At 41.9% G+C, this 12,150-nt stretch overlaps 1 protein-coding gene across 3 annotated transcripts in view; it reads right to left on the bottom strand.

The window, feature by feature from the left end:
• Positions 1 to 2,035: 2,035 nt before the first annotated feature.
• LPGAT1 (lysophosphatidylglycerol acyltransferase 1) overlaps positions 2,036 to 12,150 on the bottom strand; it is a 113,924-nt gene continuing 103,809 nt past the window's right edge. For all 3 annotated transcript variants that reach the window (XM_066361800.1, XM_066361799.1, XM_066361801.1), the window contains 2 exons: positions 9,219 to 9,325; positions 2,036 to 6,805 (listed from right to left, as the gene is read on the bottom strand). In XM_066361800.1, the coding sequence (XP_066217897.1) occupies positions 6,654 to 6,805; positions 9,219 to 9,325 (259 nt within the window). In that variant the 3' untranslated portion in view covers positions 2,036 to 6,653. The remainder of the gene's footprint in view (positions 6,806 to 9,218; positions 9,326 to 12,150) is intronic.

The raw sequence follows: 12,150 nt of genomic DNA, 5'->3' as shown, positions 1-12,150 counted from the left end.
ATAGCTCGGTTGCGAGCATGGCCCCAGAGGGGGCTTGGTAGGTGGATCCTGGTTGGGACACATGTGGGAGTCTGTCTGTCTCCCCTCCTATCACTTAAAAAGACTTCTAATGAAACAAAATGAAACAAAGGAATGAAGATACAGCAATTGGTCTTTGAAGGGATGTAAGTATCCCAGCCTGGTAACTTCTCAGTGACATGAATTAGAGTACTACAGTCCCAAGGGTGGCCCGTGTTCTCTCTAGTCTGAAGTAAGCAAAGAGAACTCTCCCACTATCTCTAGAGTCAGACACCTAAAAGACAGATAGTATTCCAAGAAGAGGCAACAGAACTCTCCAGGGGAGAGCTCAGTAATGAGGTCTGTGGTGTGCTCATGCTTTCTAGCAAAACATCATCCCAGTTTCTTCCTTTAATCATAGCTAATTCAGGGGTATTTTCTGATTATCAGAGAAGCCTGTCTCATTTCCAGTGGTTAACCAATCCTCTTCCCATGGTCCAAGGGATTATTGATACTTAGTTTATATTTCTCAAGCCCCTCTAAGAGTTAAGAACAAGGTTGTCCAAATCCTGAGAGGTACAAATTTATTGATTTATATCATATCAGCATGTTATGATATATATGGTCACACCTGCTCATACAGCTGACTTTTTCTTATAGCCAAAAGAGGATTTTTTTCCTTTTAAAAATACATTTTTTTTTTCAGCAGGAAGAAACATTTTTAAAACAAACATTTTCATATTAAGTGGAAATTTAAAACAATGGCTTTTTTGTTTGTTGTTTTTCCCCAACTCGCGAGGAACAGGGCTGGTCAGCAGTAGATCTCTGAGTGCTTCACATTAGCTCTCAGGCCTCTGCGCCCAGTTTATTCTGTCTTCTACAGAAACCACTTTTAGGGGAAGAAAATTGCAATCTCATTCCATAGCAGCCTAAACCCAGACAGGAAACAGAAGAGGTAGACTGAACTGTCACGATTTAACTTACTTTGTAGATCATGTAAGATGTTTTAATACATTAAACATTTTTTCAGTGGGCTCAAACATATTCTACAAATATTGAAACATGTTTAAAATTTTCAAATCAAATCTTAGAGATGCCTATATCACAGTTTACTTTGAGAAATAAAAGCATAGAACCAACTTTAGAAATATGTAAGCTTTACATGCACTTCAGGAAAAGTTGGCTCTTGTCAAATTCCTTAAAAATCCCGTTCTGTAGAATTGATGTTAATACTTTCCTAACCTTAAAAGCCCCTGCCAGGGTCAGAGGTAGGGATTTCCTGAAAACAATCAGTAGATTAACTGTGAGAAGTTTATCCTACACTAATCGTTGGGGGAAAAAAATGGCATCGGGCAGTGGTGTGCTGGAGACATCGCTTTCCAGCTTGAGAGCCAACTGTTTTCAGTTTTAGAATTTGCCAGTAGCTGTTAAACGGCTGTTACTAAAATTAAATTATATAATCTTCCCACTGGTGCTGAAGCTAAATGTGGTTCGCTTTAAGGAGTATAATTTGTACAAGGCTAAGAAATATTTTAACAGATCACATGCCAGACTGAACGACAAATCTGAGAAATGATTGGATTAGGATGTTATTCTACTTTTCCAATCATGGTTGGATCACAGTCATAGGTTAGCCGAAAAGTTCAGCAAAAATCAATTAGAGCATCCTGGGAGGATCACTTGGTTACAAAGAATTAACAATAAAGTATATATATTTTATTATCTGTCAATTGTGTTATAACATCCTTGCTATCAGCAAAATTTATAACTTATGTATGCTTGTATACATACTTTGTCCCAGAAGAGTGGACTGTTTAATGTTGACCAGCATAACACTGGATGGGCAGAACGGGGGAGGGGAAGGAGGAAACAGTTTAAAACCAGAGGAGGAAGAACAGTGTTTTCCATTTGGTTTTTCAGTTTGCCCTCAGCATCCAACTGCCATAGTGTGTTCTAAGTACATGTCCACAGATGTTACTGTCAAATAGCTCCGGTAAAACAGAAATACCCCATCCCCACTACTAAGAATTAAAAGCACTTTACTTGGAAAAAATCAACTTTATTTTTTCTAGGTTAAAAAAAATAGAACCAGCTATTAATTTTTTTGTTGTTGAGAAAATGCGTCTTTTGGTGTTCACATCTCAATTTCTGAAAAGGTCATCTGGTTACTAAAATAATCCCAATGCATTCATAAACCAGATCCACGTGTGACCAGCCCTTTACAAAAATTACAGGTGCCGCAGCCTTTACATTCATTCTTATCGTACATGACAACATGCAGTACACAAAGAAAGGTCACCAAGCTGAAGTAAACATCATGGCATCAGGAAAACTAAAATCCATCTGTAGAAAATAAATACAACTTTGTGATAACTTTAAAGAAAATGAAAGCACTTAACACAACAATGGCAGTTCAAAGTATAACTGTTTCATTACCCCGTCATAACGGAAGTCACTGTAAAATGCATAGACTCCTTACAGGTAAAGAATTTGTGCATCACAGCCGTGTATGTGTTCAACAGTTTTACACAATAAAAATAAAGCCATTCAAAATATGTGTGCATATTTTGCAACTAGAGTACACTTAATTTTTTTTTTGCTCTTTAAACTGTTTTAAAAAAATATTTTAAATGTAAAATTCCTTAAATGGAAATTTTGCAGAAAAACGCATATATTATCTTCCATGTGGCCACAATTACCCTCCCCCAACAGTTCAGCACCCTCGGCTCATTCCCAGGGTCCAGTTCCTACTTGTTGGGGATCAATGCAAAATAATTACAATAAAGCACCAACCAGTGACTGCTCCAGAGAATGCCCGGCCCCCTGGCAATCTAGAAATGTCCAATTTAGGTGGTTTTGGTCCCAAACATATTAGTCTCCACCCCCTCATACAATGAACCAGTATACCTGCTGTCCAGTGCTGCTGTTGACTTTGCCTTTCATGTTATCAGAAGCAAGGTTCACAGCACTACATGGCCAAAAATAAGACTAACCGTTTTTATCCATCCTTTGTGGCCCAGAGCTGGCATGCTCAGAACAGTAACTCTGGAGGGAAGTCCTGTGTAATGAAGGATAACTAACTGTTCCTATGCAGCAGTGCAAATACAATTTTCTTACATACAAAGAGAATCCAGTAAGACTATCCATGGTTACAGACTATGTTCCATGATTACAACCGGGTCCCACTAGTTCAGACGAGTCTTTAGGGAAGTGATTGTCAAAAAAAACGGTTATACTAAGACAAATCCACAAGAAGTGAGTGACGCGAGCAAAGAGTGAAGAGGCATTCTTAACACTGATCCAAACGATATGAAGGTTTACATTTGGTGATTTAACATTGCATTTCCATAAAAATGCTTGAGAACAATTGCAACATCGCCAACTCTTGATTATTATGGATTCCTTTTCGAGCCTATGGATTATTTAGGTATCTGTGCTTCCTCTTCCTGAAGCCGTCTGTCTTTCCAAATCTTTCCATTATTCATTAACACTGTCATAAATATATAGGCAAGAGAAACTAAGAAACAACTCAAATCATTTTTTAAATTAGTAAGCATCCAGAAAGAAAAAAGTTTGATGAGAATAAAAATTCGAACTCCTAAATACAATGAGATTTTTGGCTTACTGTGACTTATTACTGGAATAATTATCCAGTATCTCTAGTTCCTTTACTGTGGAAAATTAAGGGTTGGTTTTTATATTAAACTATGACAGATAACATGACAGACATGAACTCACATCTATCCTTTTAAAAAACAAAACAAAAACCTGCTATTTAGATTTTCAACTAGTTTGTTTGACTACCCAAGACATCATTTCTATTCTGTAATTTTTCTCTTCCTTCCACTGGCCTATAAGCTTCTCTACAGTGTTTGTATATCTGAACACCAATAATAGTTTCTGAACTTAAGCGTGACCTTCTAGGGTGGTCACTTCTGTGGTCATTGCACCTGCCTCAGGCCAGACAGATGCTCCACCACTGTGATCCAGGATCCAGCGGGGAATCTGCAGCCCTAGCTGCTGTGGGGGCCTTGGCAGGTCAGCTGACACCAAGAAGTGCTCAGAGGCTATAAGCTACTGCTATACAACTGTCTCGGTGTTACCTTCTTTCCCCTTGACAAAATGGACATTCACTAAACCTCCTCTTGTCTCATTTTGCAAAGGAAGTACAAATTAGGAATTTTTATTCAGGCCATACAGTGGCATATTGCTGCTGCCCTGATTGCCATATAAGAACACTGACTCTCTCTCCCCACATCTAGTGCAAGCAGAGAACTCCAGTTACTAATAAGGAAAGCATGAGCAATGCTCTCAAACAAGCACATTCTGCTGACGGAAGGGAGGAGGGAACATGTTGATAAAGAATCAAAGAGGGATAGGGCACATCAAACACACATCTATTTACAACTCAGACCTTTGTTCAAAAATTAACTCACACATCTATTGGTATTTGTCACTCTAGAGGCTGTTGAAATGACTGTGCTTGGAAAGTAAAGCATTTTCCAGAATAGTCTGTTTCATGAGTATAGTATGTTAATATCATGTTCCTTTGGAGCACAGTGATGGCAAAAGTGGCCTAAACCGCATGTGTGTGCGTACTGCATCTCCTTTTCTGACAGGAGGACTGGGCACCCTGCCTGTGGCTTGCTTCAGCAGTGAGGACAAGCTCTCACAGCTAGGACTGTGCTGCCACACTCGGCAGTGAACAACGTATCCCCCAGATGGCTGACCAACCTCTCATATGAACAATTCCAATTCCTCCTGTGAGCTAGTAGCATTTGCTGGGCCTCAAACAGAAGCATCTTTAAGCTTCTATCTGGCCTCCATCTCTCTACATTGAGACTGGTTTCACCTCGTCACCATCGCTGTAAAACACATAATGAAATGCTTAGACTTCAGAAGAGTGGCACCCCGTGACAACCACCCCCGCGCTGACGCACGCGCCGCCTTCCGGGCCTTGCCAGCGGCAGTCTAATCAATGAGGTATTTCAGGGAACGCACTATTCTCCTCGCACCCACACTGCGCGGACCGGAAGGCGGAGCCGCTGGGGCCTGGATTTGGTGTGGCTTTACCTCTCCCACAGAACTGGAAGAAAGTCTGTATCTTCTCAGCATGTTTTGGTTTTATTTAAAGACAAAAAACATCAGCCTTTACTTTTAACTTTCTGGCCTACTTCTCACAATTGTGATTTGTATGGTTAGCGACAACAGAAGACTCTATGATGCTCATGTCACAGAAACTATCACTGACTCACCAGGATCTCAAGTCTTACAACCCCAAACCGAAGGACATTCTCCCCCTCGACACAGGAAGTACAGGTGACGACCGGTGTGGGGCCAGCACTCTGAGAGGAGTTTGGTTCTACTGTGAGGTAAACTGCATGAACACAGCGACAAATACAAAAAAAAAAATGTCTTCTAGAAATAGACACTTGACTTTATCCTCTTCAAAAGCAATCGGAAGGGATTGGGAAGCCTTGTATGCTGGTCTCTCTCCTGGTCACACCGCCCTGACATGGGCAACTCTTTGATGTGACAGGTTCTAGGGGTGCCATGGGACAACCTGTCACCACTTCAAGCCAGTGGCCTGGCTCTAGCTCTTATTTTTCTGATAAACTAGCCTATTTCACTGTAGATTGATCATTTAAATGGTTTGCGGTAATTTGTTTCAACCACTCCCAGATGCATGTGGTGCTAGTATCCCAAAATTGAAAACAGGAAAGGAAAAGCCTCTGAGTCAGATAGAAGCCTCACGTGGGAGGGGGCGCCCGGAGCAGGGAGCAGGGAGCAGGGAGACAGCAGCGCATGGACGGAACACGTGATGGGACAGCCTCTCGAGAGTCCCGCTCACGGGTTACGCTTACGCTGGTTTTCAGGCTATATTTCTAATCCTTGGCTATAGATGCATCTGATGAAAGTGCATTTTATAAAAGACAGTTATCAATCTATGATATGCCTCCTATACAGAAGGAGAAACCAAGTACCCCCACCCGCACCCCCCGACACACACACACAAGGGCAAGCACTAGCGCATGTAAACACGGTGTTGGACTGAGCTAGCCTTCTGAAAGAGCACATTCCGGTACCAGGACGTGTCCGCTGGACACTGCTTCCCCCACAGCAGGCCGGACGCAGAGCCCCGCGGGGCGGGTGAGGCCTGCAGCGCCCCCGCACACACAGGGCAACGTTCTTCAGAGGGTGCCAGCGAGCCCTCCTCCAGGTCCCAGGTACACAGCAGAGGTGGGAGAGGGAGGGCGCTCTACAGCACTGCCCTAAGGGGACTACTAGCTAGGAGGACGGATACAGCTCTCCGAGCTGGAACTCAGTTATCAAGTATCTGCTGGCAACAGAATTTCTCTCGGTCTTCTAGGATGATTTTGTGATTTCCTCTTCTTCAAATGTGATCTTCGCCTAAATGTGCGGTAGAGTATCTTTTTAAAACATGAAAAGTCCTCAAAACATATTAGCAGGTCATTAAATTACTGATCCTCATTTAAGCAGAGTTTTAAAATATCCCGCAGGGGGATAAATATTAATCCATCCATGGAATTTCCTTTTTTTTTTTTTTTTTTAATGTTCTGATCTGCACATGTAAAATAATGCACACTCATGAAAGTCTGAATTCCTACGGAGACCGTGAAAGTCCAAGTCAGTTCCTAAAACAGGAGATGGTAAAAATACTGAATGATGTTGAACCACATGTAGCCTGACAAAAATGCAAAAGACTGTATGAGAAAGATCCACACATTGCTGAGGGTCATCTCCCTGGAAACAGCTTCCTTGTGGCCCTTGGGAGGTGGAAAAGCCCCTAAAAAACAAGATGGAAATATTACTTCGCTTTGCCTTTGTGGCAGTCTCCTGTAATAGAAGCTAAATATTAACTAGATTTTTTGTTTGTTAATGCATCTTCTGTGACTTCCAATGGGAAGAGAGATCTCATTTGAAATACAATTTTCAACCTGCTGGGCCCGTTCTTGCTCCCGAGTCCTCATCTTCATTCTCTCTGCCCAGACGGCCCCTCCTGCATCTCAGGGAATGGCCGGGGCATCTGCATTCATCCAGTATCTAAAAAATAGCACCCATCCCATCCCATCCCCCTTCTCTGAGTCAGTCACTCTCATCTCCATGTTTATTTCCTTTTGGCCCCTTCCACAATCAGTAATGGTCCCGATCTACCTCATCTTTCTCCTACAGACTGTCTCCTGCTGGGACATACACTGTGTGCAGCAGGCCCTCTGCTGCCTGTCTCCTGCTGTAGCCTCCGAGGCTTCCAGGGACCAGGACACAAGATGCGTGAAATCGACACTGAGTACTTTCCAGAACAGCATCAACGCCCACTAATTCCTCTATTTACAAGTTAAATGCCTTTGCCACAAAAGAAGTGGTTGTAAATCACTAATATTTTCTAAAGGCAATACATCTTAATACTAAATAGGAAAAACACAAAGTAAACAGATTTCTGGGAAGGAAAGCTGGACCATTTCAAGGCAAAAGTACCTAAGGTCAGCATGATAACACTCCAGCATTTCAAATAGTCTTTGTGCCTCTGATAATCCCCTAGCCTAAGCTGCCGCATGAGGGGATTTACTTCCTACAAGCAAGGTACAGAGAACACTTTCACGTTTTAAGGTCTATTAGGCAAATAGCTTTCTTAAAAGGAGGCTTCCATTAATGCTGCTACAATTTAGGTCAAATATCATAAAGCAACAGAAAGACTGAAAAAACAGATCTGTCGACCTCTTACTTGCCTCCTGGCCTCTTACACAGGCATCCTGTCTCACCTTTAGGGAAAATGGGAGAGTAAGACCAAGGACTGCACAGGTGGAGAGGGATGGCACACTAGTCTTATTAGGGATTCTACAGACCTACACAGTGCCCAGCTCCTGTCATGTTAACATGCTCTACTCCACAGCCCCAGAGTCAGAAAGTTAAGATCAGGGAGGCAAACTGACACAATCCTAAACACTAATCAGAAGCACTAGAGGTAATTAATGGTAGCAGCTTTGGTCAACATCAGGCCTTTGTCATGAACTTTAATTCTGTAGCAAAAAACATCTAAGTGGGGAAAAAAAACCCCAGCACCTCCTGTTCATCGAAAATCCTACAGCCTTCCGCAGACCTGGAACAACTTCCTCTTTACCGTTCCCCCTATGGGAGCCTCCAAAACCAGGCCTACAGGTAGCTATTTGTGATAGCACTTTGGTAGTGCCTGGAGTTCTGCCAATGCTACTGTTCTTCTTTCATAATTCTCTCTCGTCCTCCCTCTCTCCTCTCCTGCTGTGTATGTCTTCTTCACTGCCCTGTAGTTTTCATAGAACATACAGAACAGTAAGTATAGAAAGGGACTTATGTCCATGAAAACTAAAAAGTAAACTTTATACCTACATGTAAAGAAAAGAATATGCATATAAAACAGCAGTCACAAATCTCAAATGACTACTAGATAGTGATACTATTTAAACAATCAAGTTCAATGTCAAAAAATGAATGTCATTTGCTATTTCATAAAATAGCCCATGTAATTACATATGTATGATTATAGCCTTGCACAGACTGTGTACTCTCTTAAATTAGATCCATTGGTTCATTTTCCTTATCATTTGATCTCTGCATACTGGCTGATGAAGTGCCTGAATAGATTTCATATAAATTTGTCTTTATGAAAATTCTAAGCTGAAACTTAAAAAAAATTTTTTTTTCTTCTTTTCCAAGTGAGAAGAGGGGAAACAGAGAGACAGACTCCCACATGTGCCCCAACCAGGAGCCACCAGGCAAACCTGTTTGGGGCTGATGCTCTGCTCATCTGGGGCCTTGCTCACAACCAAGCTATTTTTAGCACCTGAGTGCCTGGGGTTGATGCACTTAAACCAATCAAGCCATGGCTGTGGAGGAGAAGGGGGAAAGATATGGGGGAGGGGGAAAGGGAAGCGAGGGGGAGGGGGAGAGAGAGAAAGGAAGGAATGGGAGAGAAAGGGGGGAGGAGGAGGGGTAGAGAAGCAGATGGCTGCTTCTCCTGTGTGCCCTGACTGGGAATTGAACCCAAGACATCCACATGCTGGGCTGACACTACCACTGAGACAACCGGCTAGGGCCTGAAATTCATAAATATAGAATACTTAGATTTCTTTAGGTATCTTAAGAATAATAAAAATATGGTTATCTCCCCTAAAGTACATTTTTGGAACTACTGGTTCCTTCAGATATGTAATAGGATACTGTACCTGTTTCATAAAAATGCGATAAGAGGTCCTCTTTTTCAATAAAACGTTGATAGAGCCAGTCAGAAAGGGCATCAGTCTCCAGGGGTACATCTTTAATTGGAAAAATCCTAGTTAAGAAAAAAGAGGGCAAAAACTACTTTAATTCAGAAGTCAAAATCACATTAGAACCACAATTAAGCTTTGGTGACTGAAAAGCTGAAGAAAGTTATGGAATCTTCTTTTGCAAATGTGGGTTCCTTCAGCTTCTCAAGTTACCTTGATTTCTTTTATAAGAATGTCAATTACACAACTGAGTTTATTTATTCATTCTCTCAAACATTTACTAGCCTATGATGTTAGGTCTAGTGCTAGATGGTAAAAACATTATTAGATTATCCTATATCTATGAACAATTATTGAGAAGTAACTGTCTTCTCATGCTTGTATGTTAAGTAGGAATGGTATTTAAAACAGATGAAATTTTGAAAGGCAACTACTTTTAGTACACTACAGTAGTCAAATGCTAGGTAGGCCAAATAATGTAGTTTAGCATGTACTTTTGCTGGGGATGTCTTTGAACTAGACAGAATCCCTCTACATTGGTGCCTTTTCACTAATTATTTCAGATATCGGTTCTGTGAGCAAAGGCAATCGTACTGATTGGCAGTGGTTGCTGGAACAGGAGCCGGGAGATGCTGCAGCCCTGTCCTGACTCAACAACAAGCACACGGGGATGATTAGTGATAAATGTCCCCTGAAGGTGAGAATGAAGAGGGTCAGTGTGAGTAGGTACCACGGATTTGCTGATCTTGAGAAAGAGCAGCTCTTCTTACTTGTTTTTCATATTTTGGGAGGGGTTCTTTAATTTCCCCGCCTTTATCAAAAGCATAAAAGTACACAGTTATAAGTCAACAAAAGGTTTGTGTGAAAAAACAGCGGAGACCCTGTCCCTCTGCCCTTTGTTTCTCCCTCTGGGGAGGAATCGATTTTTACCTCTTTCAGTCAATTGCCTTTACACACTGCTCACAAAAATCAGGGGTCAGGGAGCGTGCAGACACTCCAGTACTTCCAGCCTTTCACACAGTGCATTTTCACCAATGAAATAAACGTTGGTTTTGCATCTTGTTTGCATAATCGACCAACTTTCTTTGACTTGTTGTTTGCTCTTCTGATGTTCTTGTTTAATAAAAAAAAAAAAAAAATCAAATGCTTCTGTTTTTTTATCTTTTCATATTCATTTTGAAATATTCCCTAATTTCTGTGAGCAGTATATTTACCAGCATGGTTTTTCTTTGGTTTGGGGACTCATCTACTGACTTCCGGCTGTGGAGGATAAGGATTAAACTCCTTCTTCTTCCTCTTCCCACCACACATGCACATCCTTCCCATCTTCCCATGCCGTTGTATGATCATTTTAATTAGCACAATATTAGACATTTACATTTTTATAATCATGCCAATATTTTCAAAGCTACGCCATGTAGTAAATCACGGCTATTTTTCTTTTCCTGACCAGTTTCCCTTCTCCCTGAACTGAGCAGGTATAGTTTTCCACGTACACATAACTAATCCACATACACAAGCTCTTGGCCAATGTCTAGAATCAATTCTCTAGATCAAGTCTGCAAATTTTTTCTTAAAGGGCCAGATAAAAAATACTACGACTTTACAGGCCATGTGGTCTCTGTCTTAACAAGTCAGCTCTGCTTGTAGTGTGAAAGCAGCCACAGACAATGTGGAAATAAAACGGTGTAACTGTGTTTAATTAAAATTTTACTTAAAAACAGGCAGGAGCCAGACTGCCCTGTGGTCTAGATCTCCCAAGGCATTCGCATGCATCAGACACTCTTTCAACTTCATCCTCATGAAGGATTTGATTCTGGATTGGCAGCCTGTAGTTTTCGTCTTGTGAAGGCCCTTCAAGGCCGTCCCGGCGATTCTCTGCACTCCGGGACAGATCTAATGTTTCTCACATATTCTGTCTGCCCCGCTCTGCATTTACTCCACATTTTCATGGGGCACATCCTCCAGCACTTCTTGACAAGAAAGGGTACTTGAAACCCTGCATTTCTGCGGAGGCCTTCTTTCTGTCCATACACCTGGTTGATACTTTGACTCGATTTAGAGTGGAATTCATTTTCTTCCATCTCTGTCTTTTTGTCCTTTCTGGGAAACTTCTTACTTACTTTCTAAACTTTCTACTCAATTTTTACTTCTATTATCATATTAAAAAAATTTTTAGCAAGAGAAACAGAGACAGAGAGAGGGACAGATAGGGACAGACAGACAGGAAGGGAGAGAGATGAGAAGCATCAATTCTTTGTTGCGGCATCTTAGTTGTTCATTGATTGCTTTCTCAGTGTGCCTTGACTGTGGGGCTACAGCCAAGCCAGTGACTCCTTGCTCAAGCCAGCAACCTTGCGCTCAAGCCAGCGACCATGAGGTCATGTCTATGATCCCATTCTCCAGCCAGCAGCCCCATGCTCAAGCTGGTAAGCCCATGCTCAAGCCAGCGACCTTGGGGTCTCAAGCCTGGGTCCCAGGCCAATGCTCTACCCACTGCACAACTGCCTGGTGAGGCCTATCATCATATTTTTAATCTCTAAGAGCTGAGTGTTCCTTCTTCATAGTATGCTATTATTGTTCTATTGTTGCAATATCATATCTCTGAGAATCTTATCTCTGTAAGAATTATAATGGAACAATTTAAAACATGCCCAAAGGTACAGAAAAGGGTCAGTGAACCCCCACACACTATTAGGGTTTGTGGAAGCTGTTCCTTCCCTGTACAGTCTCTCGTCTTCCAGGTCACCCTTTGGTTTAGCCTCCTTCTTTCACAGGAGAGGCTGCAGCTTACCAGCTACCTGGCCAGTCTTGGTCGTTCGCTCACACTTAGATGCGGGGCCTCACAGCTGGCTGCATGCTCTCAGCAGGTGGACTGTGAACTTCACTG

Source organism: Saccopteryx leptura, chromosome 2 (assembly GCF_036850995.1).
Source record: "Saccopteryx leptura isolate mSacLep1 chromosome 2, mSacLep1_pri_phased_curated, whole genome shotgun sequence".
Lineage (NCBI taxonomy): Eukaryota > Metazoa > Chordata > Mammalia > Chiroptera > Emballonuridae > Saccopteryx > Saccopteryx leptura.
The sequence above is the reverse complement of the archived record's forward strand: the minus strand, read 5'-3'. Positions and strand labels throughout refer to the sequence as shown.